The sequence below is a fragment of the Leptinotarsa decemlineata genome, unplaced genomic scaffold, assembly GCF_025532065.1.
Source record: "Leptinotarsa decemlineata unplaced genomic scaffold, Ldec_3_MD MMD2_tig00026282_RagTag_RagTag, whole genome shotgun sequence".
Taxonomy (NCBI): Eukaryota; Metazoa; Arthropoda; class Insecta; order Coleoptera; family Chrysomelidae; genus Leptinotarsa; species Leptinotarsa decemlineata.
In genome coordinates, this window is record NW_027412668.1 from 22,022,665 (window position 1) to 22,047,803 (window position 25,139).

At 34.3% G+C, this 25,139-nt stretch overlaps 2 protein-coding genes across 6 annotated transcripts in view; one reads left to right on the top strand and one right to left on the bottom strand.

Annotated features, from left to right (window-relative positions):
- The window catches only part of LOC111507286 (uncharacterized), a 495,004-nt gene that overhangs the window by 252,691 nt on the left and 217,174 nt on the right, over window positions 1-25,139 (top strand). The gene's annotated exons all lie outside the window — the stretch shown is intronic.
- Window positions 1,612-25,139, bottom strand: part of LOC111510262 (uncharacterized) — a 261,734-nt gene continuing 238,206 nt past the window's right edge. For 4 of the 5 annotated variants that reach the window (XM_074180062.1, XM_074180061.1, XM_074180064.1 and 1 more), the window contains 3 exons: window positions 19,530-19,716; window positions 14,181-14,276; window positions 1,616-1,801 (listed from right to left, as the gene is read on the bottom strand). In XM_074180062.1, the coding sequence (XP_074036163.1) occupies window positions 1,637-1,801; window positions 14,181-14,276; window positions 19,530-19,716 (448 nt within the window). In that variant the 3' untranslated portion in view covers window positions 1,616-1,636. Of the gene's footprint in view, window positions 1,802-14,180; window positions 14,277-19,529; window positions 19,717-25,139 lie in introns of all 5 variants that reach the window. The other variant, XM_074180063.1, reaches the window with a different exon arrangement.

Genomic DNA, 25,139 nt, shown 5'->3' on the forward strand with positions numbered 1-25,139 from the left:
TACAAATACATGCATCTCTTATTTTTTGTTTGAGATGGTCGATATCTGTACTAGGTATTGAAAAAGCTGTATCCTTTATGTATCCCCAGACAAAAAATCTAAAGTAGTTAGATCTGAGGATCGAGCTGGCCAGTTAATTGGTCCATTGTTTCCAATCTATTTTCTTGGGAAAATTGCATCTAAATGTTCTCTTATTATTGCTGCATTATTGGGTTGTCTGAATTATATTTTGGAGAAATCGAAACAATTTACAGAAGAAGTAACGACAGGACAATTTAAAATTGTTGTCACTGATGATGGTAGTTATTTCAAATGGAACGCTATAAAAATATCAAATGTGATATACCATTGGATTATGAATTTATTGCTTTATCAATATTTGTAATAAAAAGACAGGTCCGTATTAAAAAAAAATATTGTGGCCATGTTGACACGAAACGTTTTATCGAATATTCATAAATAGAAGATTGTCATAGTACAGTTCGAATACAATAACATTTTCTTCTTCCATTTTTTGATAATCCTCCAAATAGCAATTCCATTCGAAAATAACGAAAAACAACATTTTTGGTTTTCCCCGTATAACTTGAAAAGGGCTAGAAACCACGTGAATTTTCTTCGACCATTGTATTGTTCTCGATGACAGTTGCCTCTTTTCCCATTTAACCGTATTTGTATCTGTTACGGTTTACATGTTTACAATACAGCAATGTTACCACATGATAAAAGAAACGGCCTGTATACACAAAAGGTATACATACACAACACGATCATTTTCCGACAGACCTAATAAAAATATATTCCATTGTAGTTTTCATGGATGGTAGATTATACAAAAAAATTAGGGTTGACGGATGTTTATCGAATGTTGAGGTTTTTTATTTTAGTTCAGTTGGTATTTTCAGTGCGAGTGGGCCATGGAAGGGGCAACATCTAAATTTCGAAAGTCAGTAAGCACTGATAGAAGAACTTTTCTATTCGAGGTTGTGTGCTGATTGAGGAGGATCTTATATCACAAAAGATATATCATCCACAAGAGTATGAGAAAGCAGACGATGAAGAAACTGTAGACGATTGTCCTGAAGTTCGTCTGAAAAATGACGATAATGACAATTTTCAATCTTTTATAGATGTTTAGAAAAATTCTGTACTCATTACAAATTACAGAATATTTCGTCCAGTTTGAAAGTATGTATCATATCTATTCACGTGAGTACTTTGTCAAAAGATAATACATTCATTTATGATATTTCCATTTATTCGAACAATTATTGTTCTTATTATGAATATGTATGTAAAAAGTAAGGAACAATCCTCGGAACTACCGAGAAAAATATTTATAGGCGCTGCTTGTTTGCTTCGGAATGAGTAAATGATTGTTTCTAAATTCTCCAGATCTTGATAAAAAAATAATACCGTTCAACGATCATACTTTTCAACTTATTTATGGTTTTCATCGTAACATCAACATCATTATAATTTTGCGCCCTTGACCTGAGTATTGTGAGTAGTTGTTGTCAAGCTATAGTTTATTATCCTCTATTCAACAGTGATTTTCATTTCTCCGGACTAGGAAAGAAATATGACGACTATTTACATACACCTAAAAGAACGGAAAAACTAACATAAAAATAACTCACTTCACTGTGCTCACTTGGACATTTTCCAATTGGGTTTTGCAGTATTCTCCTCCTTTCTGTACAGACAATTTGATGAATATTTTGTTTTCATAAACGGTCGTCCTAACACTTCCACTAATTTGAGTGTCTTCGAAATAACTGGTGTAGTGTTCATAACCATGCTGAAAAAAATCAAACGCTCAGAATGTTTGAGATGAGAACAGTGTCATAACAATTCAATTGATCAATATATCCAGTTCCAGCGAGATATTACACTGGAATATAATAACCATTTGTAATGCAGTCATCAAATGAGATAATCCAAATTTAATACAAGTAGCACAAAATGTTATATGAATGAAAAACTTTGAAGATCTGATCCTAATTCAACTTTACAAGATAGAGAAAAATGTGAAGAAATTGGTTGGGACGGATTGTAAAAGACAGTTAGATAAGATTAAAGTAATCAGAAAAAGCACCCTTTGAGAGAATGCATCTTTCTTTCTCATTAGTTCGTTCTCTTATTTTTGTGAAGGGCAAAACACAAGCACTACAGAAAAATCGCTAAGGCGTTCTAAGATCGGTGCCTGTGTGGAAGTAGCGATTCACGTTGGATTTGAATCGTTGGAGAATAAATTCATTTGGAAAAACGTTCTCAGGAAGTTCATTCCACATCAACGCAGTTCTCCAAATAAAAGAGTTTTTGAACAATGAAATCCGAGGTGTACTGAGTTAAACCTCAAAACGATGAGCAGCCACAATTTGTCAAGTATTTTTGATATGTACCACTCTTGATGGAATGAAATATGCCAAGTTACTTGAACACGTCCCTTGAAAGTATCTATGAAAGAGAGACAAATCTCCAATCTTTCTTCCATGTTACAGACTATCAAGTTAGCAAGTGATGTTCGTGTCTACATTCAGGCGGATGAATCTTTTTTGGATGGAATCCAGTAGCTCCAGGACATGTTTAGGGGGCGGAGCTCCACACATGAGAACAATACTCCAAAGAAGGTCAGACCTGAGCTTTATGAAGCATCAAAAGTTGCTGACGTATGTACAGTTTTCTGGTTTGGACCAGTGTTCCAAGCTTTTGAGTAGCAACCAATGACATGATTGTGCCAAGACTCATTGGTGTCCATTTTGAATAATATATAGATTTTTGTATTCATTAGGTATTGATGATTATTCAGTTCTATTTCAATGTGATTCCTATTTGAATATTTTTCATGAACTCCTACATATGTATGTAATATTCTGTTATATGTCGTCTTCTTTTTTTTGTCATCGCTCAGGTTTTATATGAATTCTTCTTTAGAAAATTCAGTAAAGCTTCTCCGGCTTAATCCCAAGCGGATCACATAAAAATTTTTATTTAGGTAATTCAACTGCTCATCTTGGAGCTTCAATAACGGAAAATTTCCCCCTTAAAATGATGAACGTCATTATCTCGTTATCCAGCATGGATTTATTTTGAGGTCCCGACTTTTTCAAAACCTAAATAATTGTTGTCTCGGAAAGTTGCGATGAAATAAAACTGAATTATATGAAAAATAATGAAAATTTGTTGAAAATGGAAAATCGTCAGTTAAAACTTCACACACACAATAAAAAAGTAAAACTCAACTTTTTGGATCAATTGGAAAGAAAGTATTCAATCAAGGTTAGGTGCGGTATGAGTTGTTTTGGGGCCATAAAATTCAATGGGAGGGTTGCATATAAAATGTGGTGATTTGTGACGTGATGTATGGAACAGTATATAAAATGATACTGGAAAAGAAACTGACTACGCAGTATATTGGGAAAACCTAAAGTGAAGCAACAAGTAAACAATTGAAATAGTGAAATGATCAAATTGTTGTTGAATGGAGTTCTGTATGAATTATTGAATGAAGGAGGAATGGTAGTAAGTTGGGTCACCGTGAGTGGTTCATTCTATGCGTTCAATAGACCATTATGTGGACGATGGTTCGAACGTCGAACTACGACCGAACGAAGAAACGATCGATTTTAACTGGGTTTCGTCCAACCCGAACCCGGGACTCGAACGGTTAAACATAATGCCTCGTTCATCCGTAGAAGGTTCTTCTTCTGAGGGTTATCGTTCATGAAAGGGCGAGAGCTAGTTAATGGAAAAACATATTTTGAACCGTCAGAATCCACAAAAGATGGTGACAGCGGTAGGATGTGATTTGGATGACAAAATAAATAGTGAAACAGGAGGAGTGGATTCAGTTATGTGAGGTGAATAAATGTGCAGGTAATCATTACGATATGACGGCAGGATATAATTTGGATGATAAAATAAATAGTGAAACGGAAGAAGTGAATTTAGTAGTGTGAGGTGAATACGTGTGCAGATAATCATGACAATATGATGGCAAATGGAGATATAAAGGATCTTTTGAAGCGATTCACTCAAGAACAAGAATACAAAGGAAAATATCGGGATATAAAAACAAAAAATCAAAGAATGAGAATACAAGAATGAAGAAAAGAAACATAGTGGTGAAGGATATGATCAAGAGACGTTTGAAGCAATTAAAATATCGAATATTAAAAAAAATGCGAGAAAAAAAGTGACTTGATGAAAGTTCTTTCGCGACAAAAAATACAGAGAAGACATGAACAAGAGAAGCCGGAAACGAATATAGAGACGTCCGAACGAAATAGGCCAAGTATTTCATCTACCATATCTGTTGCCTCTACCCACTCCCTTGCGACTCATCTTTATAGATAAGCTATTTCGGTGATATGAGAACGCACGAGACTCGGAAATAGTTTGAATCGAAAGGGCAGAAACGACAGTGTGATAAAAACGAACTAGTTGAAGTCACCCTCATTGTAAATTTTTGCTTTTTTGTTTTCTCTATCATTGTGACCGAAATGCTATACACTTTCGATGTATTTGCATTTCCATAATCCTAATTAATTCTATACAAAAACGTGGAAACCCTGCAAAATTCATACACCCTACTCAAACCGCCAACTTTGGTCGACAATTCAAGGACTGGTCGAAGGGAAAAGCCACTGCATTGGTGTTAGCACAACTATAAATCGCAAGTTGTTACAGAAACTGCTACTAATTGTCAGTTCAGAAATTAGTTTTTTATGTGCTCTACAGCTGCTCTGAAAAAAATTCTCGAGGTTTCTGCATCTTATTCATCTGGAATCCATGTGAAAACTCATGAATGTTATACTAGAAAGGCACGATTTCACGAAGAAATTGAAGAGTTCTATCCAAGCAGACGCATCGTACATTGGTATTTTTTTAAGGGCAAGACACAAGCACTACAGAAAAATTCTTAAGGCGCTCTAAGAACGGTGCCTGTGCGAAAGTAGCGATTCACATTGGATTTGAATATATGGAGATTAGATCCATTTGGATAAGCGTTATCAGGAAGTTTATTCCCCCTAAACGCAGTTCTCCAAATTGAATAGTTTTTAGGAAGGGAAGTTATAGGTATACCGAGTTGAACCTCAAAACGATGAGCAGCTACAGTCCGTCGCGTATTTCTGATATGTACCGCTCTTGGTGGAATCAAATGTGCCAATTTACTTGAAGACTTTCCGTGAAAGTATCTATAGAAGAGAGACAAATCCCCAACCTATTAAGGTTGCAAGTGATGTTCGCATCTCTAATCAGGCGGACGGCTCTTTTCTGGATGGAATTCAACAGCTTCAGGGTATGTTTAGAGGCGAAGCTCCATACATGAGAACAATACTCCAAAGGAAGTCTTATCTTCTGAGCTTCATGAAGCATCAACAGTTGCTGAGGTTTGGACAGTTTTCTGCTTCGGAACAGAGTTCGGAACAGTGCCATGACATATTGCTGTCCATTTTAACCCCCAACAAACTTATCGAAGTAGAAAACGGAATTGTCTGTCCTGACATTATTATATCCGGTTCGACGACATGGTATGGTTCACTGATAGGTCCACAATGGATGAAAAGGTTGGTATAGGAGTAACACGATCCAGATTTAAATTCTCCAAATCTCTTAAGAGCACTCCATCATCTTTCAAGCAAAATTGCAAACTATAGAGGCACGCATAATAATATAAAAACATACGTGAAAACTATTGTAGGTTGGCTTCAAAAAAATAAGTCAACTCCAAATTGCCGAAAATCTTCGTATATAAATATTTTTGAAAAATTATTGAACAGTTGTACAAGTCCCATAATTATTGATAACGATTCAAGTTATATCAATTCTATCAAATTCCTAGGATTATATATTAATGAAAATGTATCATGAAAAAGACATATTGAAAATCAGGAACTATATTTCTCTTAAATTTATGAAAAATATGCATTTCAGCGTCATATACTCACAGCTGCGTTATTTAATTTCTATTTGGAGATCAGCTTTATTAAATCCACGATAGAATCTTTGAAAACTATCAAATGCATGTATAAATTATCGTACTCAGAACCAACAGTGAATTTTGTATGAACTAAAAAAAATGATTAGATTTGAACACACTATACAAACAAAAAATTTATTCTTCCATTCATTCAATGATAAACCAAAAATTTCAATCATAAATTTCATAGTAATCAATAATATTCATAGTCATAACACTTGACAAATAAAATTATTATTGGTTAGTAATTTTGAATCTAATTTTGGACTGAAATCATATTATCATGATGGAATTATGATATATAATACAATTCCTGAAGAAATAAAGAAATCTAAACTGCTCTTATATTCAAAAATCAATTCAAAATGTATTTAATGATTTAAATCAAAAATGAAGGATTTATATAGCCAGAATCCTCTGAATATTTTTATATGAATCATGGAGAATTTTATATTTGACTTTTTGGCTATATAGATTGTTCAATTATTTGTAATTTTTTTATGTTTCAGTTTTTAATATTCATTGTTCACTGCTCACATTAATTACTCGTGTTCCCTTATTTGATATTTCATTGTTTCGTTGAATTTGTATCTTTATTTAAGTCAGTTAATCCCTATTCATGAACATCTAATGTTTCTTGAGATAATAAAGACAAAAATGATTTCAATTCCTCGAGATATTAAAAACTTCACTCTGCTAAATTGTATTTTATTCAATTCTCCACTTACTACCGTTTTCTTGACTACATCCATGTCTCCATTAAGTTTTCATACTTTATTTAGCATCTTATCACAGAAAAACGGAAGGATAGATAATCCATATGTTTGCAATGACATTTCAAATTGGGTAGTTTTTTTTTATTGACCTGTTAATGATTATATACCATTTATATACCATTTTATACAACTTAATTCGATATTACTCATATCGACAAGAGCCAATTACAAATGATTACTTGCAAATTCGTTGAAGGTATTTTTATGAAAAATGCAACGAATTTTCAGGAATAAAAAATAATTTGGTAATCCTACAACTATGTAGATTTCATGAAGTTGATATTCTACTTTTAGATTTGTTCAAAGTGAAATTCAAAAATATCAACGTGAATAATCAGGAGACGATACTCAATTACGATACAAATCATAATAATAATCACACCGTTATGCTCTGCATAACTATCCAAATGGAAAGTTCCAAATTACTTTGTCTCTATTGTCTTTCAAGTATTTGTTGAGTTTTATCTATTTTATTTTCACCATTTCATGGTATTCAATCATTTCTATTACAGTTCTTTTTTTTGGTACCTGATATTGGACAGTATGAATACCCAATATTCCTACATCAAAATACAGCAAGCGCCAAACGTGATGGCGAGCACGCCCTTATGCCCACAAACTAATTTTCGATGTAACCCTTACCACATCCCTTGCAAAACATACAAATGCTCTGTACAGAGGCGTATACTTGTTCTCCAATGCTCTTAGCGTTTGGCATTATCTGAATGATTTGTGTTGTTTCTGAAAACATATTATCGCCTAACACATAACCAGTCATCCAGAGGCAGGCGTTTTAATGAAATGTACTACTACCTATAATACTAAATAGAATATGAAAACAAATTACAAAGAAGTCATGTTCCATTTGCTATCCCAATTAAAACTAATTATAGGTACGACACTGGCCGGCAAGAGGCTATCCTATGGCACAGTATCTAAACACAAGTAAGTTCACTATCCGCCATATTCGGGTCAAGATTCCCCACCACGAATTTTATGCTCAGCCGACCTACAGCACAACCGACTGAATCTGATACATTTACCAAGTGAGTCAAGTTGAGGCATGTAAGTGTCGAGCTGTGGGTTGCTGTAATTTGCAGGGTTATGTCGGCATAATTTTTTTCGATTTTCAATTGACGAAAAACTGTATGTTTTTCTAGTATTCATTATGTAAGATTGAAGGAATGAACATATGAATCTAAAATACATTGTTATAGACTTTATAGACCATATACAGTGGGGTCATTAATATGCAGACGTTTTTTTATGAAATGAATTTGATGAAATTGAACTCTACGAATAGTATATGCCTTACAAGTAATGATTCAAAATGACAAAAACAATCGGAGTTCGAACCACATCATGTTTTTGATTTGACTAGTATGTATCTATAGGAAAAATATAACTTCCACTGGAATCTCTGTAAAACCAAAGTATCAAATGTATATTCAATACATCTGTTTTGGAGCCTACTTTCCATTTATATGCTCCAAATAATCTTCAATAAATAGAATTTCATTCAATTAACACACTTCATGATTAGCAAAATTTTGATTGACAAGTTTCACAACCAATCCAATAAGATAAAAAAGTTATTTCAGAAAAATGATTAAAAAATGAATGAAATAAACGTTTGTCAAACTACTTCTTTATGTTTCTCATCAAATTCTGATTCAATCTATTCAATACCATTTGTTTCGATGAAATGAGTATCAAGTCACACTTATTCAACAATATAGGAAAGGATAGAATAGTTGGTTTTGAGGAATTATTGAACAAGAAAACGGCTTTCATAGCCGAATATGTCTTGGTAGTCATGGCAAAAGGCTTACATTCGAATTGGAAACATCCTGTTGCATATTTTTTTATCAATTCATCCACATCAATACTGGATATGAAAAGTATTGTGATTTAAGCTGTTAGGCAATTATCAAAAATTATTAAGAGTTATGGGTATCATTTCAGATTTAGGTTCTAATACTCATAAACTTCGAAATGACTTTAGAGCAGCCATATTTCTTTATTGATAAGAAAAAAATATTTCACTTTTTATATACTCGTCATCTGCTGAAATGTAGCAGAAACCGTTTTCTCGATGACTTCTTGAAATTTGAAATATACAACGAACAGAAGTCATCTTGAACAACTTTACAACTTGGATAAGGAAAAGTAATATAGACTAGCGCCCAAACTTACTGATTCCCATTTATTTCCAACTAACTTTCGAAGGATGAAGTTTAAATTAGCCAGTCAAGTTTTCAGTCATTCGGTAGCTACAGCAATGAATACTTATGCCAGTTTCAATCAGATACCACCAGCAGCAATAGGGACGGCTACATTCATTGAAAAAATGGATAAACTGTTTGATATTTTGAATTCAAATCTATTTGACGATGTCAAACATTTCGATAAACCTTTTTTCGTAACATCAATACGAATTGATTTTCTGAAAAAAATCAAAATATTTTTCAGCAAATCAACTGTAATATCAAAAATGGAAAAAACACGACTGGACAAATGATATTCATTGAGGGGTAGCAAATAACAATTTTGACATTTCTGCAACTTTAAGAAAACCTACATAGTGAAGAACACTCCTACATATTGATGAGGAATATAAATCAGGACTGTGTGAAACATTATTTTGGTCAACAGAGAAATACTCGTAGAAATGCCAGAAACCCAACTCCTGTTCAAATTATCAGAGCTTCCAAAACACATTTACTCTTTGGTATTTCACACAGGCAGAAGTAAATAACTGCTAGTGTTTACTAGCAGATACTAGTGAGATTCTATCAAGTATTACAGATGCTGACATAAATAGAATGAAACTTCTAGTGGACTTTCCAAAAAATCCCTATAACTCTTTGAGCGTAGAAACTAATGAAAATAGAACTCTAGCCATTCCCAAAGGCGACAGCTTGGGCTAAATTTGTGGATATCTTCTGAGAAAATGTTTAAGGAAACATTGATGTAAAGTATGTACAAATTTTGCCACGGCGGCTAGTATCACACTGCATAAAACAACTGTGTATAGTTATTTCAAGACATACAGTAATACAGAAACCAAACAGTTTGGAAGTTTTTATATGCCTCCAGATTCATTTTTACAAAGTATCATTCATCTAGAGGTAGAATTTCCTCATCATTTTTATAATTTATGTGCCACTGATTGCATAGGCAACCAGCAAAAAATGTTTTCAAAAATCAACATTTCTCACCCTTGTGATAATTTTCCTTGGGATTATTTGTTTTCTCTTTACATGGGTAACAATTTATGATACTTTGAAATTTGCCAATAGAAATTTGAAAACAAATGTTAAAAAAACTCTTCATTCTGAAGAACCTTCAGAATAGATCACCATAAGTTGTTGACCTAAATTGTATAATCTTACTTACAAAATATACGTTCATTTCACCACCTTGTCTTATCAATTCCTAAACAGTTCACAATTATATGAGACATTAATTGTGAGCTCCTCGTAGCAATAATGAAGTCAGATCATGGTCACATATTTTTTGATCGAACCTCGTGCAGAGGTGCACACTGCCCCGACACACGCCAGCAAAAAATAAAATCTCGACCCGATACATCAAAGACGCCGACCGGGAGTGAATTAACTTGTGTTTACTTCCATACGGTACCTATAGTGAATTAGTTGGGAGAGTCTATATCTGCACGATTGCTCACCATCACGTTTTTCACTTGCTATAATATACTCCATTAAACATTTATTTTGAGAAACGGTTCATCCGGAACATCTACTATTTGTGATCAATAACTCTATTCTCTATCATTCTTCGGAGCCTTTGATGATTTCCAACGCATTTTCATTGAACTCAATTTGCAATATTCATTCGTATAATATCCTTTAATATCTATTCATCCATTTGCATTTGTTCAAATTCGAAATGTAATTCAAATCTAAAATTCAAATGAACATTGAATTTTCGTCAACGACGAAATTTGAATATTGCCCATGAATACGATTGAAAGTAAGTTGGGATTCCAACGTGTTACCTTTTAAGAATGAAATTTTCGAATTAGTATCAATATTTTGTGAATGATTTGAATATATATCTGTGAAACATTCGTAACACTGAAACGATAAAACTTCTATAAAATTGACATTTATGTTATTTTGAGACAATGTAGAATGAAATTCTATTGTGGTACACTGAGTGTAGGTTCAAGAGAAAATTTTCACACAGAGTGAGAAAGTGTTATAAAGGCAACCTTTACTTCTCTTCTTCTTTGGATAACCTGAAGATCTCACTGAACAGAGATGAAAGTCAAATTCAGAAAATTTTTCTTCTAATTATTTTCTGAAAATGAACTCACAATAAGGTTGAGAGAGAATTCGAAACCTCAAAATTCAAGTTTGGAACTGAACGACTCATCTTCTAATAATTTATCGATTTGAAAAATTTAATGAGGTTGTTTTATGATATTCAAATAATCTCATTAACGAGAAGTCCCTGAAACAAAACATGCGAACGTTCAAAACAATAAAAGAACTCGAAACCGACCTTCTAATTATATTCATCCTCAGTTTCCGCAGTTAGAAAGTTATTCTCTTCGTGAAACCCAATTACATTCAAAAACATCCCTCTAAGAGTTCATGATTAAAAATGGCGCCGGTCTTAAATAATTAACTTTCGTGAACTGGGTGTAAAGAGTGAAATGAGCGCCTACTTTTCACGGAATACGATCTTTGTTTAATGCTATTTGAACAGGTAATTGTGTTTGTTTTCACCTCTGTTAGTTAACCCTTCTGTATAATGACATTAAATATTTCATTCAAGGACTCGTAGGCCATTTCAATTGATACGGAAATACCGAAGTCTCCACCTTATCTTGTTACATAAATTGAAAAGGATTATACCACCAAGGAGTCGGAACTTGGGAGTTTCAATTAAACTAATGACACCAGTCAGATTGAACAATACACTTAGTCTAATAGAGAAAGTGTATTTGAATCTCATGTTCGGGTCTGAGTTTCTCGAAATGAAAATTAATTCTGTTCATGATACTTTTTTCCTGAGATATCTAAAGGTCATTCCCGTTGAGAATTCGCAAATTCCAGTCAATACACTCCTGGGACTTGGTAATTGAATTTATCCTGAAGATAAGAAATCGGAGTAGGGTGTAGCCCATCGTAGCTTCCTCGGTAGAAAAAAATTACCGAAGAATCTACGCTGTTAGCGCCTAGAAATAAAAAATGTTTGATACATTTATTTCAAAAATAAAATAAAAACAACAATAAAAATTTATTGGCGATCCGGGGCGACTTCATTGATTCCAGTGGCGCATTTGCTTTTTCAGCTGCAGGAAAACCCGGAAAAACCTGCAGCACCACATCATCTGAAGATCTTGATCTAACAATGTCTTCTCTCTTCAAAACAAAATGTAGAGTGTCTCCAGAGGCTCCAATAAATTCAATGCATCGCCAGAACACTTCGTGGCACGACTATCGTCAAACTTAAACCAGTCCGTTTCGTCTTTGACCAAGGCGTAATAATGACCAAATTCAACGCCAGAACCACAGTTAACAATGACTGCATGAACATTATAATAGTGGTCTGCTAGGTTGAATGTTATTGATTATGTTATTAATTTCCATCAAGTAACGGGTCAGTCCATTAGAGTTCCAATAATGATAATAATGAAACGTTTGTTTCAATAACATAAGAATAAAATAGATACAAGTAAGTAAAAAAAAGTAACGAAGTGAACGTAATACATCACGACAGACGTGTGTGACAGATATAGCTATAATGAATAATTAGAAAAATACAATAATTAAAAAAACACAATTGAGTAAAAAAATGTAATTGAAATAAGCAACAATAGATAATCCTAAAACCAACAGACAATAGATATACAATAATTTAATTTATTTTCAATAATTTCCTAACGAATACATTTTTCACATACTTACTTGAAGACTGGCTATTAATCAAATCATCTAAAGAAACAATCCCTCCTTTTGTGAAAAGTTTTCTTTCTTTATACAAGGAATTGGGCAAATTTCGGATATGCGGTTGGTTACCTCGTTCCCAGGCAGATGGGGCGATGACAAACTTATTGTTTGTTGTCCGCTTCAGCCTAGTTCGAGGAATGATACCCTGAAGGAATTCGGTTTCAATTATCGGAAATCATCGACTATATGTTGATAATAGACACTACCTTACACTGACGAGTGGCCAAACAGCCCGAAACTGATCTGCAAGTGTGTTCCAAAAATTGAAAATCTATTGCGGCAGTTGTATCGCCAAAAGCATTAGCAGGAATACCCACCAACCTACAGTGTAGGGAGTTGGTACTGGCTTGAACGAATTGTTCCTTTAGATGATCTAATAAATAGAAATGTATGATTTCTTCTGTTTCCTGGTCCATTCAGTCTCCGTATTTTTTCTTCGGCTTTTCAAATGAACCAAACTCGGTGAGATTTTGATCCAATAACTTCAACATAGTTCGATGTAGTTGTCGTCTCTCGGGATACAAGTTTAAATACATTTTCATACATTATGATAAGAATTAATTTTATTCAATATTTCCAATTTTTCATAAATGAATGATAACTTATGATCTTTGAAAAGGTAAAATCTGGTTTTATTCAAAACAGAAAGAATCCAACATACCGCTCATAAGAAAAAATATGAAATATGAAAAATATAAAAAATATGAAACGTTGGATACCAAATCTGAAAACATCATTATGTAGCAGGGAAAAAGTGGCAATGTGGAAGTCCAATTAAGTTTTGAAACCTTTGAAAAATAAAGCCAGGAAAAAAAAAACCATTTTCCAAAATTTCTGTTTTTCTGTGTAGTTTTTTCCGGATATACTCGGAATTTCAGAACTTTCTCAACGGCATATTGTAAGTCAGGTAAATGCGTAACTTTGACATAATTTAATCATCTTCGTATCCCTCATAGTTTCCGAGATCCCAATGGTGAGGATCGAATTTGAAGCAACCTGTATTTACACTCTGCGAAGCGACTCTCTCATGAATAAATAGGTACATGGAATTATGTTGATGTCAGAGAATCTGAGAAAAAGAAATACTCGTGAATGAAGTTGCAGGCAATCACCTGTGTGGTATGTAATATATATTCATAATATGAATTTTGGGATATATTCTTCAATAGTTTCGTTATATATGGTGTTTTTAGGAATGCGAATATTTTTTAAGTTATAGTTCGGTAAGAATTGAACTACATTTGTTAATTTTTTGTTACATTAATTTTTCTGTCAAAATCAACAAAAACTGTGTAACAAGCACCGACACTGTTGCCTGAAAAAATACTACTTCCAATATTTGATATTGAATATTATCGATAATAAAAATACAAATGAGTTCAGTGAAATGAAATAGTAACGAGCGACCAAAAAAAGAATCAAACATATGTTTACCTTCATTTCTCTCAGACTCAAACTTCCGTAAACAACAAGCTTCTGTGTGTCTTCAAACAAACTCAAATCCTGGGGTCTGCTCAAGGTGGAAAGGTCCTGTAACGATGAGGAAATATTTGTTGTTGATAGAGAGAAAGACAAAGTCAACACTAGTTGCAGTATTATATTCAAAGCATGATGAACAAAGGTATGCTCGGCGTAAATTGAATTAGCACCAGCACATGTGTTATCCAACTATACGTACAATGGAAATACAGTAAGTGGTTGTGAGGGGTTCTATACAAAACAATTTATTCAAGTAATGGAGGAATATTGAGGGAAATGTGAAATTTTTTGCTGTGTTCCACAATTGATGATATCCAAACGACTCACAATGATTCACACGTGTCACCAATTTCATCAAAATCACTTACGAATGGAATTTCTGTTGCATGAAATATAATGAATAATATTATACATTTTCGGGATACTGATTCAAGAACTGAAGTCAGATTTTTTGTAACAGTTTAAGTTTTTGAGATATTAAAAAAACGTGATTTCCAGATGTTTTTATTGATAGCAATCATAAAAAAACAAGTAGTATTTATCAGAAAATTTTCTTTTACAGGACTTTCTTGTTCGACTTGATTCACAATTACTATTTACGATGCTATAACAGTAGTCCGCTATCATGTGGGCATCCCAAGGACCCTGATTCCAATCCTCCATAGTTCGAATAGGTTGATGGACTTGATGAGACCGTTTTCCTTGTTCTTCACTCACATCACCAAGATTTTCAGGGAAATGGCTGTGTAGAAAGTATACCTTGATACTCATATCAATTAAGCTGCTGGAAGTACGACAATATATTTGTGTGCAATGCAAACAAATTCATTCAACCTTCTGATTTGTGCACTATCGAACTTTAATGAGTCTTGTTTGATATGCAGATATTACTAGTTCATTTTCACATTCAGTTTCTCTGGAACCATATCTTGCCTGAAAGGCTGAGACTCAGCTCTGTTGTCCCACAGACAAATAAAACAAGGATGTTTTGTATTTGGATCTACATATATGAGCCACATGTGTACATGGTATTTGATTTCTTTCCTAACAGAAGCCACAGTAGCATATTCTTCTTTGACTCCAGTTGAATGTGCTATCGAAAACGAACCCAGTTTGTTGTCGTTATGTATAAGCACATATCTCAGGCAACGTTTAGAGGAGTCGAAAAATGAACGCCATTCATTCGGGACATATTTGTCTTTCTCATTGCTTTCAATAAAGCCAGAATATCTGAACAATAAACAAAGACATCATCTTCAGAAAAAAATGTAAGTATATATATAGCGAAACACGTGTCGAGGTGTTGAAAATAACGATTTGGTGTTGGGAAAAAACTCCAGTAATATTTATCAATATAAAGTCGATGATTTCCCATAATTGAAAATCGAATTCCTTTCTGAGTATCATTCCTCAAACTAGGCAGCAGCTAACAACAAACAACATATTTGTCAACGCCACATCTGCCCGTGAACAAGGTAACCAATCTGCAATCCGTCTTTGCTTCAATGATAGAGCAAAGACAGTTTTGGAGCAAAAAACATTTCTGAAGCAGTTTGTGAAAAAAAACTCTCAATGGAGTTGGTGAAAGCAATTTACAACATACATATACAGATCTCACAATCACCACAAATCCAACAAAAATACACATACCTCACAACTAACATCAAACCTTATGTTCCCGGTTTGTTTGAGAAATCACATCGGTTATACGTATAATGTAAGAAGAACTTTCAGAACCACCAATACATTGAGATCAATTATTTTGACACAAACTCAACCCGAAAATAAGGTTGAAAAAAGGGAAAAAAATATAGGTGAAACGTCAGGGCCCCTAGATGTGAGAAAAAAAAATAAAATCGTGAATATATAAGAAGAAGACAGATGGCAGAATCGGCGTTTACGAAGTATTGTAATGATTCTAAAATTATCTGCCATTGAAGACTCAAAGAATCCGCATGAAAGTTTACTGACCAAACTTCGATGCTATGACTCGTCGGATCATTTTTGTGTGTGGCTCTTCAGCTTCCTGAAAGAATGTTCCCTGCAAGTGGCCGTCGATGGATATCTCTCAAATACTTTCACCATCAACACTGGTGTTCTCCAGGTATCCGTATTGTCTCCAATCCTCTTTTTATTGTATATCAACGACTTATTGGACAAAACCAAGAATCCATATATTGCTTTGCTGACGACAGCACACTTGTCTCATCATCACACTTGTCTCATCATGTCTTGTTCCAAGACATTGGCTTCGGAGGCACATCTTCACCGGCAGCAGGAGGTTGCATATCTTAATGAGGATCTTGAAGTTATTTCGAATTGGGATGAAAGTAGCCAGGTTCAATTCAATGCCACAAAAACCCAGGCATCAGTTTTCTCCAAAAAAATAAATATCTTTGAACTGGATATAATAATGTCTGGACAGACAATTCCGCTTTCTGCTCGATTTGTTTGTTGTGGGGTTGAAATGGACACCAATATGTCTTGGCGCAATCATTTCGTTGAAATTGCAAAGGCTGGTTCCCAAAAGCTTGGAACACTGTTCCGAACCGGAAAACTGTACAGACTTTAGCAACTTTTGATGCTTTTCAAAGCTCAGATCAGACCTTCTTTGGGGTAGGAGCTCCGCCCCTAAACATACCCTGAAGCTGCTGGATTCCATTTAGATACTTTCTCGGAAGGTGTTCAAGTGAGTTGGCACATTTGATTCCATCAAGATCGATAAATATCACAAATAAGCGACACACTGTGGCTGATCATCGTTTTTGAGGTTCAACTCAGTAAACCTCGAACTTCACTCTCAAGAACTCTTTATTTTGAGAATAACTGCATTGCATTTGACATTTTTGACACCAAAGTTAGGAAAGAAGTTGAAATCATCTATCATAAGAAATGTATTACTCAGAAACACAAATTAAATACATTAAACCTCATTAAAGCTACATTAAATTAACTTAACCGACACGCATTTCTCCGAAATCCAGTTGCCAAATGAAGGTTTCAAACAGAATATGAAAATAGTGGACTCAACAAAGAACCTGGAAAATTTAGGAATCGAAAACAAAATTAGAATTAAAAAATGTTTGTCAAAATTGTTTAATTTTCATCATGGATAGTGCTATTAATTTTCAGTCCAGTTCAGTAACGGATCAGTCCATTCATACTGTTTAGATCAGGCACAGATGAATCTTTCCGATACGAATCAAGAAGCTAAACATATGGACATTAAATTACTCCAAGACCAAACATTTACGTAACAACAAAACTGATCAGGAAGTCAAATTTATATTTATTTAATTATCCATCTTTTGGTTGCGATGACCGAAGATCAAATGGCTCTTCGAAAGATATCAAATAAGGGTATTTAGATGTAGAACGGTCCAGAAAGTTTCGAAAAAAATATTTTCGTCTGAGGTACAGAGTGGTTAGAACATAAAAAATGGATTTATGATTCAACACCAGACACCATTGTTGTGTCTTACCAGGTCTCATAAGTGGTGTTAGGCTGAACCAGTGAACTGTCAAAGCCTAAAAGTAGAGGCAATGGCATCTCCCCCTACGAAGATGGGATCGACAGGAGACTCCCCAATATTGTATCACAAATCCATTGAGTTGCCTTGCAGTGAACGTTGCAGTAGAAGACACAGGACGAACCTTATTCCGCGGTCAATTTCAAAGCTTGTCTTTGCAGCGAAAGGCCTTGGGAAGATATCCTAGATATCCTAGATATTCAAAGAATGAGTCTTCTATTGATCTCACAGATGGTATCTTCGTAGAGGGATATTTCATGACCCAGTGCCTCTGATGAGACCTGGTGGGTCGAAACAGAGCTGTAAAATGTTGGAAATTCAAGAAATGTTGGATGATTTTCTCATACAATGGCTGCTTGATATTTCTTTGTTCCAACAATAGGGATATAGTCCCAAAAATACTGGCCTCCTATAATGAAGAAGCAAGCTTCACAAATGAATACCAAATCATCATTTCTGTGCAGTCCAATCTCAGACTTGAACACAGCATGACCACCGCTGCACTTTTCATCACCATTGAAAGTGACGAAAGTGAATTAACTTGTTCAATCCTTTTGTACTACAATAAAACCTGCAATAGTCTTGACATTGATATCCTGTGCAGCAAACTCAGCTTCTTCGATTATTTTGTGAATTGCGTTGTCCTTGGTTTGAAATTAATCACCTGTGGAACCGAACTCTAAGAGTTGTAGTGGATAATATCAGCTCAGAGGCTCTATCCGTGATGGAGGTATTCCTCAAGGATCCATCTTTGGTCATTTACTATTCAACTTTGGTCATTTACTATTCAATTCATAAATCTGTGACTTACATCAGTCAGTAGAAAATGCAACGTTCATCACTACGCAGATGTTACTCAACTTTACTTCACTATTCAGTTTCCTGACTTTGATTCTGCTCAAAACCTCATCAATAGTGATCTACAGATTATCGTTGGTATTTTAGCAGCTCATAAAATGGAGTCGGCAGTGATGGGATGACAGAAGATCGAATGACCCTTCGAAAGACATCAAATGAGGCTATTCAGATGTAGAACGGTCCATAAAGTTTCGAAAATATGTTTTTTGTCTGAGATAAAGAGTGGTAAGAACTTAAAAAAAAACAAAAACCAGTAACTTCGGACTACATTCAAAACATTATTTTGTCACCAGAAATGATTTCTTCAAAAACGGTTTTTCGCAATTTTCACTTTCAGGAACATGCTGATCTTTAAAAATAATCTGATTTTGAGATTCCCATCCAGATCAAATTGACAAAATCAATTACACTGAGGTCAGTTGGATATTCTGTTAAAAAAATTCAACAGTAATTCTGTCATGGAATTGGCCAATACTTAATGAAAATCCATAACGTATTCAAGAAACACTTTATTGTTAGATTTTCACTGGTCACCTATGAAAATCTCACAATGAAGTGTTCCTAGAATAAAAAGAAAGTTCGTTTATCTGTGTTCATGAATCATTACTTCACAGAATCATTGTATTTAGGTACTTAATTCACTTTCGTAACCATCTTAAAATTTCCATATCCTCCAGTGTAAATAGGCCCTTTTTTATTATTATGAGAGAATGTATTATTTATTATATTTCCAATATCAGATTGTGCAGATGTTATCATCCAATGATTTTTTATCATAATTAGTGAACAAGATTTTACTCAGTTACGAGTATTACTTTATGTGGAATACTTCTATGAGGAAACTAGTATTACTTCTGAAGTCTCGTTCAATAATTAACGTGTCAGATATTTCCAAGCAATATTCACAAATAATTACCTGTATGTAACCTGTTCCAGTTCGCATCACCCCCTGACATACTCCAGAAAGTTTTCCTCGATACACAACATCGAAACATGGAGTTTCAATAGATCTAAAGTTTCTTGCCACCAAATAGTCTTTAGCGGTACACAATAGAGAATCCACCAGTTTGTTGGCACGAGAAGAATGCTCTTTAGCTTTCGCACTGTAAATAAACATAGATGTTATGATGGGAGGCTATGAGGACATCAGTTAAAAAGGTTGCAAAAATTTCATTTGTCATATTTGAAAAAATATAAGAGTGATATAATCTTTTCTGAGATATAACGAATTGGCATTCTGAATGTCAATGATGGAACCAGCAGGTACCTATAGGTATAGTCGAAGTAAACGATATTGTGCACTCTTAAAGTTGCCGGCACTCTCAAAGGCCAAAAAAAACCAATATATGGAAATGAATTGTTAGCAAACTAGTCCACGTGGACATTAGAGTTGGCGGTTCGTATTGGATGATTTTTACTAACCGAATTTTATGATTGGCTGAAGAGTCACAAAATTAAATTTTAAGTCATGTTACGGTGACGACAAGAAATTGGGGAATGTGGGGATGGTTATCGCCGTCGTGTTCAGTTCAGGAACTGATCGCGATTTGAGTGTTGAAATTCGATATTGATGCAGTTATAATAACTCAAAAGTAATAACGTGTGATAAAACGCAGACTTTTTCCAGTATAGTGATTTCCATAGCGATGGTGAACAATGCGAAAAATAGATACCAGTGAATGAGATTCGGATGCATTTGAATATTGAAACACAGAGAGTATGTTTCATTGTATATACATCTCAAGTTTGGTTTCGAGGGAAACAAACTATTACAAGCAACAGCAGATTTGACTGAAATTTCTTTCTCAACTGTACGTAAAATAGTCAAAAACGAACCTTATGGACGCAAGACGCAATGTGATACAGGATTACCAAAACCTTTATAGATGTTCATCTAATGAAATCATTGAAAAGAATAATATACGACTGTTACAAAAGCAATGAGATTCCTACAACTGAAATCAGGAAAAAATTTAATACTTCCGGCCATAACGTGAGCTGCTGTGACAAAACTCTTCAGAATTGGATGAAACCTTAAGATATAACATAATAAACAAACGTCAAGCAGTTATGGAAACCAGAAGAATAGTGGAATTGCGTAACAAATACTTCGAACGAATAACTAAATATAGACAAGAACCACGGCAAATTTTCTATTTGATACGACACTCATGACACAGTTACGAATGGGTGGACTAATGGTTCGAGAATGTGTACGCCTAACATGCCTGCAAACAAAGAATCGCGACTAATCATTGCGCATTGCGGAGGAAGTAGAGGATGGGTTCCAAATTCTTTGAAATGACGTGGACAAATTTTTTCCACAATTTGATAAGGTAACAGAGCTAATCAAAGAAGTATCTAATATTACCGGAGAAAACTAACAGAAAATGATTACAAAAATTATTTTAGTTGGTGTTAAGTTTTGAAATACTCTGTATTAGATATTATTATGTTGTTATGTGAAATTTATATCAAGTTTGGGTTTTTGTTATTTCACATGAAGATAAGTTGTTGATAACAAGAAAGTGTTAAGCGAAAATAAAAGTTCCTTGAAAAAAGTTAAAAATATCATTTTTCCCAATTTCTCCATTAGAAAAAAAGCTAAACATTGTGCTGGCCTTTCGAACGAATAACTGACTACGTATTTACAGGTAGAACTAAACATTGTGCTGGTCCTTCGAGCCGGATAACTGACTACGTATTTACATGTAAAACTAAACATGGTGCTGGCCCTTGAGCCTACGGGGTAAGCAATATGAAAACAAGAAGTGAAAGTCGAGCTCTGAAATCCAAGACCGAAGTTCCTATTAACGATTCTAAGCGAGGTGACGAGGAAAACAAGATGTCTTCTACCAAGCTGGGTCAATCAAGCAGGAAATCAAATGTACAGTCCACTAACAGTCATCGTGAGTCAGTCAGTAGTATCCAAAGCAAGTACTAAGAATTGAAGAAAAAGGTTGGAAGCGCAATTGAAAGCTGATGAAGAGTTGGCGAGATTATTGAATAAGCAGATGGAAATGGAAAAAAAGCTGATAGAGGATAGGTTGGCTTTAGAACAGGCAAAATTAGAAGAACAATATGACGCAGTAAGTGATGATATGCAGTTTAAATACAGAAAAAAATTGTCTTCTCAAAATTCTTATGAAAAGGTAGGTGATTCGCTTAGAAACAAAGTGAGAGTTGATCGATTTTCTGATGAAAAATCAGATAAAAAGTCTTCAAAAATGTCACATTCATGTCATAGTCAATGTCAGTGTCACATAGTTCAACCGAAAAATTATGTTAATTTAGATATTTCAAGTAATAAAAGTGTTTCAGGTCATGATATTAAAATGCTTTTAGCAAGGCAGGCAATTGAAAATGATTTACCTATATTCAGCAGTGAAATAACAGAGTGACCAAGTTTCTACCAACAGTATATTTCCACGACAAAAATGTTAGGTTTGTCAAGTGAAGAAAATATGTGTAGACTACGTAAGGCATTGAAAGGTGATGCTCGTAGGTGTGTTGAAGGTTTACTGTTGTTCGCTTCATCGGTGAGTACAGTTATTGACATTTTGATAAGTAATTTTGGTAGATCAGACCTAATAGTTAGAAGTTTAGTCAATAAAGCGAAGAATCAAAAACAACGACTATTAGAGTTTGAATCATTTTGCAGATGAGGTTTCCAATTTGATTGTTACACTTGAACCCATGGAAATGACGAATTATTTGAGCTGTCCGCAATTACTTGATGAAATGATACAGAAGTAACCATTTTCAATGCAAATGTCCTGGGGAGAAAAAGTAGCAAAGGCAAGAGGTCAAAGCACATTGGTGGTCTTCAAGAATTGGATTTGAGAAAAGGCAGAAGCTGCCAGCTATGTTCAATCAATTGTGAATGTAGGTAAGACTTCCAATCAAATCCTAAATGAAGATAGATATAAATCCACTTTAGTAACTTCTCAGAATTCTCGAATTTTCTCAGTAAAGTGTTTATTTTGCAAAGAAGAACATACATCAGAAAAGTGTTAGAAATTTTTGAACTTGCCAGTTTATGAAAAATGGAGTTTTGTTGAAACAAATGATATATGCTTTTCTTGCTTGAAAAATAACCACAGAATCAAAAATTGTCGGTTCAAAAGGAAATGTAGAATCAACAATTGCAAAAAATTGCATCATAAAATACTTCATAATGAATCTTTAGAGAAAAATGTTGAATCAAGTGATATCGTTTCTCAGGAAATAGCTCCCGTTATAATAAGGACTCAAGAAAAAGAGATGGGAATTTATGTCTTATTTGATGAAGCTTCTACAGTAACTCTGATAGATGACGATTTAGCAAATGACTTGAATATACAGGGTGAAGAAACAACTTCAGGCTTAAAATCGACAGATATAGAATCATGCAAAAAAGTAAATTCTAGTAAAGTTAGTTTCGAAATTTCTGACAAGGATGAAAGTAATTTTTTCAATGTAGAAAATGTATATACTTTGAAAAATATGGATTAGCCTCTACAAACAATTGATGGTAGGAAAATGAAAAACAAATGGGCTCACCTCAGGAGGGTAGATTTTGAAAATATGCATAATGTACAGCCAAGACTGCTTATTGGTCAGGGAATTGCAAGTCGTGAAATAATTGAGGGTCCTAAGAATTCTCCAGCTTTATCTAAAACTGAATTGGGTTGAGTTGTGCATGGGAATCTACGTCATACGTAATACTATAGTATTACATATTCGTCATCAAGAGAGTTTTGATAAGCAATTGCATGAAGAAGTTCAAAGTTTCTTTTCCACAGAGTTTTTTGGTGTGAAAGTCTTCAATAGAAAGTACAAAGCTAGGAAGATTTAAGAGCAGAAGAAATAATCAAGCAAGTAACAAGGAAAATTCCAGGTCAGAACCGTTGGGAAACAGGATTACTTTGGAAAGAAGGGGTGATCATGTTACCTGACAGTAAATGTATGGCTTTCAAGAGGTTACAGTATATTGAACGTCGTATAGAAAAAGATTTCAGTTTTGCAGAATCTTAGAGAAGGAAAATAGAAGAGTATGTTGAAAAAGGATAGGCGAAGGAAATAGAAGAATATCCTTCAGAGAAGATATGATATTTACCACATTATGGGGTTGGTAATGAAACTAAGCCAGACAAAATGAGATTTGTATTTGACGCAGCCGTTAAAATGGAAGGTAAAAGTCTAAATGATTTTCTTCTGAAAGGACCGGATTTATTCCACTCTCTAGTAGGGATAATATGGAAATTCAGAGAAAAACCCATAGCATTTTCAGCAGACGTGAAGGAAATGTTCCATCAGGTGGTTATAAGAAAAGAAGATAGACCTGCTCAGAGATTTTTATGAAGGGAAGATCCAAATGAAGATGTAACTATGTTTGAAATGCAAGTGATGATTTTTGGTGCCATTTCATCTTCATTCTCTGCACAATACATCAAGAACAGAAATGCATTGGAATTTGAAGAAGTATACCCTGAAGCTGCTGATAGCATTATAAATCGTCACTATATGGATGATTACCTAGAGAGTGTTTCTACAAGCGCTGAAGCAACAAAACTCATTGAAGAGGTGATAAAAATACATGAGTCAGGTGGTTTTCAGTTGAGAGGATGGATTTGCAATTCAAAAGAAGTTTTGGAAAAAAATCCAGAGTCACTTAGGGGGAAAGATAAAATACTGGATGACAACGGTTCACAGAGAGTTTTAGGAATGAAGTGGATGCCTAAAGAAGATGTTTTAATTTTTTCATTAAATTTCCACAAAGTCAATAAAGATATTTTGACTGGTAAGATTCATCCTACAAAAAGAGATATGTTGAAAGTAGTGATGTCACTTTATGATTCTATAGGTTTAGTGGGACATTACGTAATTAAGGGGAAAATATTAAAACAAGAATTATGGAAAAGCGGTTTAAATTGGTTAGAATGGATCAGTGATTTGAAACAAATTGAACAATTGAAAATACCAAGATGTTATAGCTTTGAAATAATTCAAAATACTTCATTGCATCCACATATATTTTGTGATGCCAGTGAGCAGGCATTTTGTGCAGTAGGATATTTCAGAATTCACATTGCAGGTATCACAAAAGTGTCCTTGGTACTGTCGAGAACACAAAATTCCCCAATAAAGCCATTGATGGGTTCTCGTTTAGCAAGACATATCAAGAAGGAACACTCACTTGAAATCAATAAAACATTTTTCTGGTCAGATTCAAGAATAGTTCTCTGTTGGTTGAGATCAGAGACCAAACGTTTCAAAACTTTCGTTGCACATAGAGTGGGAGAAATTCAGGAAAATTCTAACATCTCTGATTGGCATTGGGTACGTTCCAGTATGAATGTAGCAGACGAAGCCACCAGGAGCATAAGGAAAACAAATTTGAATATAGAAGATAGTTGGTTTCAGGGTCCAAAGTTCTTGTATCTTAATGAAGAACTCTGGCCAAAATCAGACAAAAATGTATCATGCATTTCTACTGAAGAAATTAAGAAATCAGAGTTAAAGCAAGATTTCATTTTATTGCACA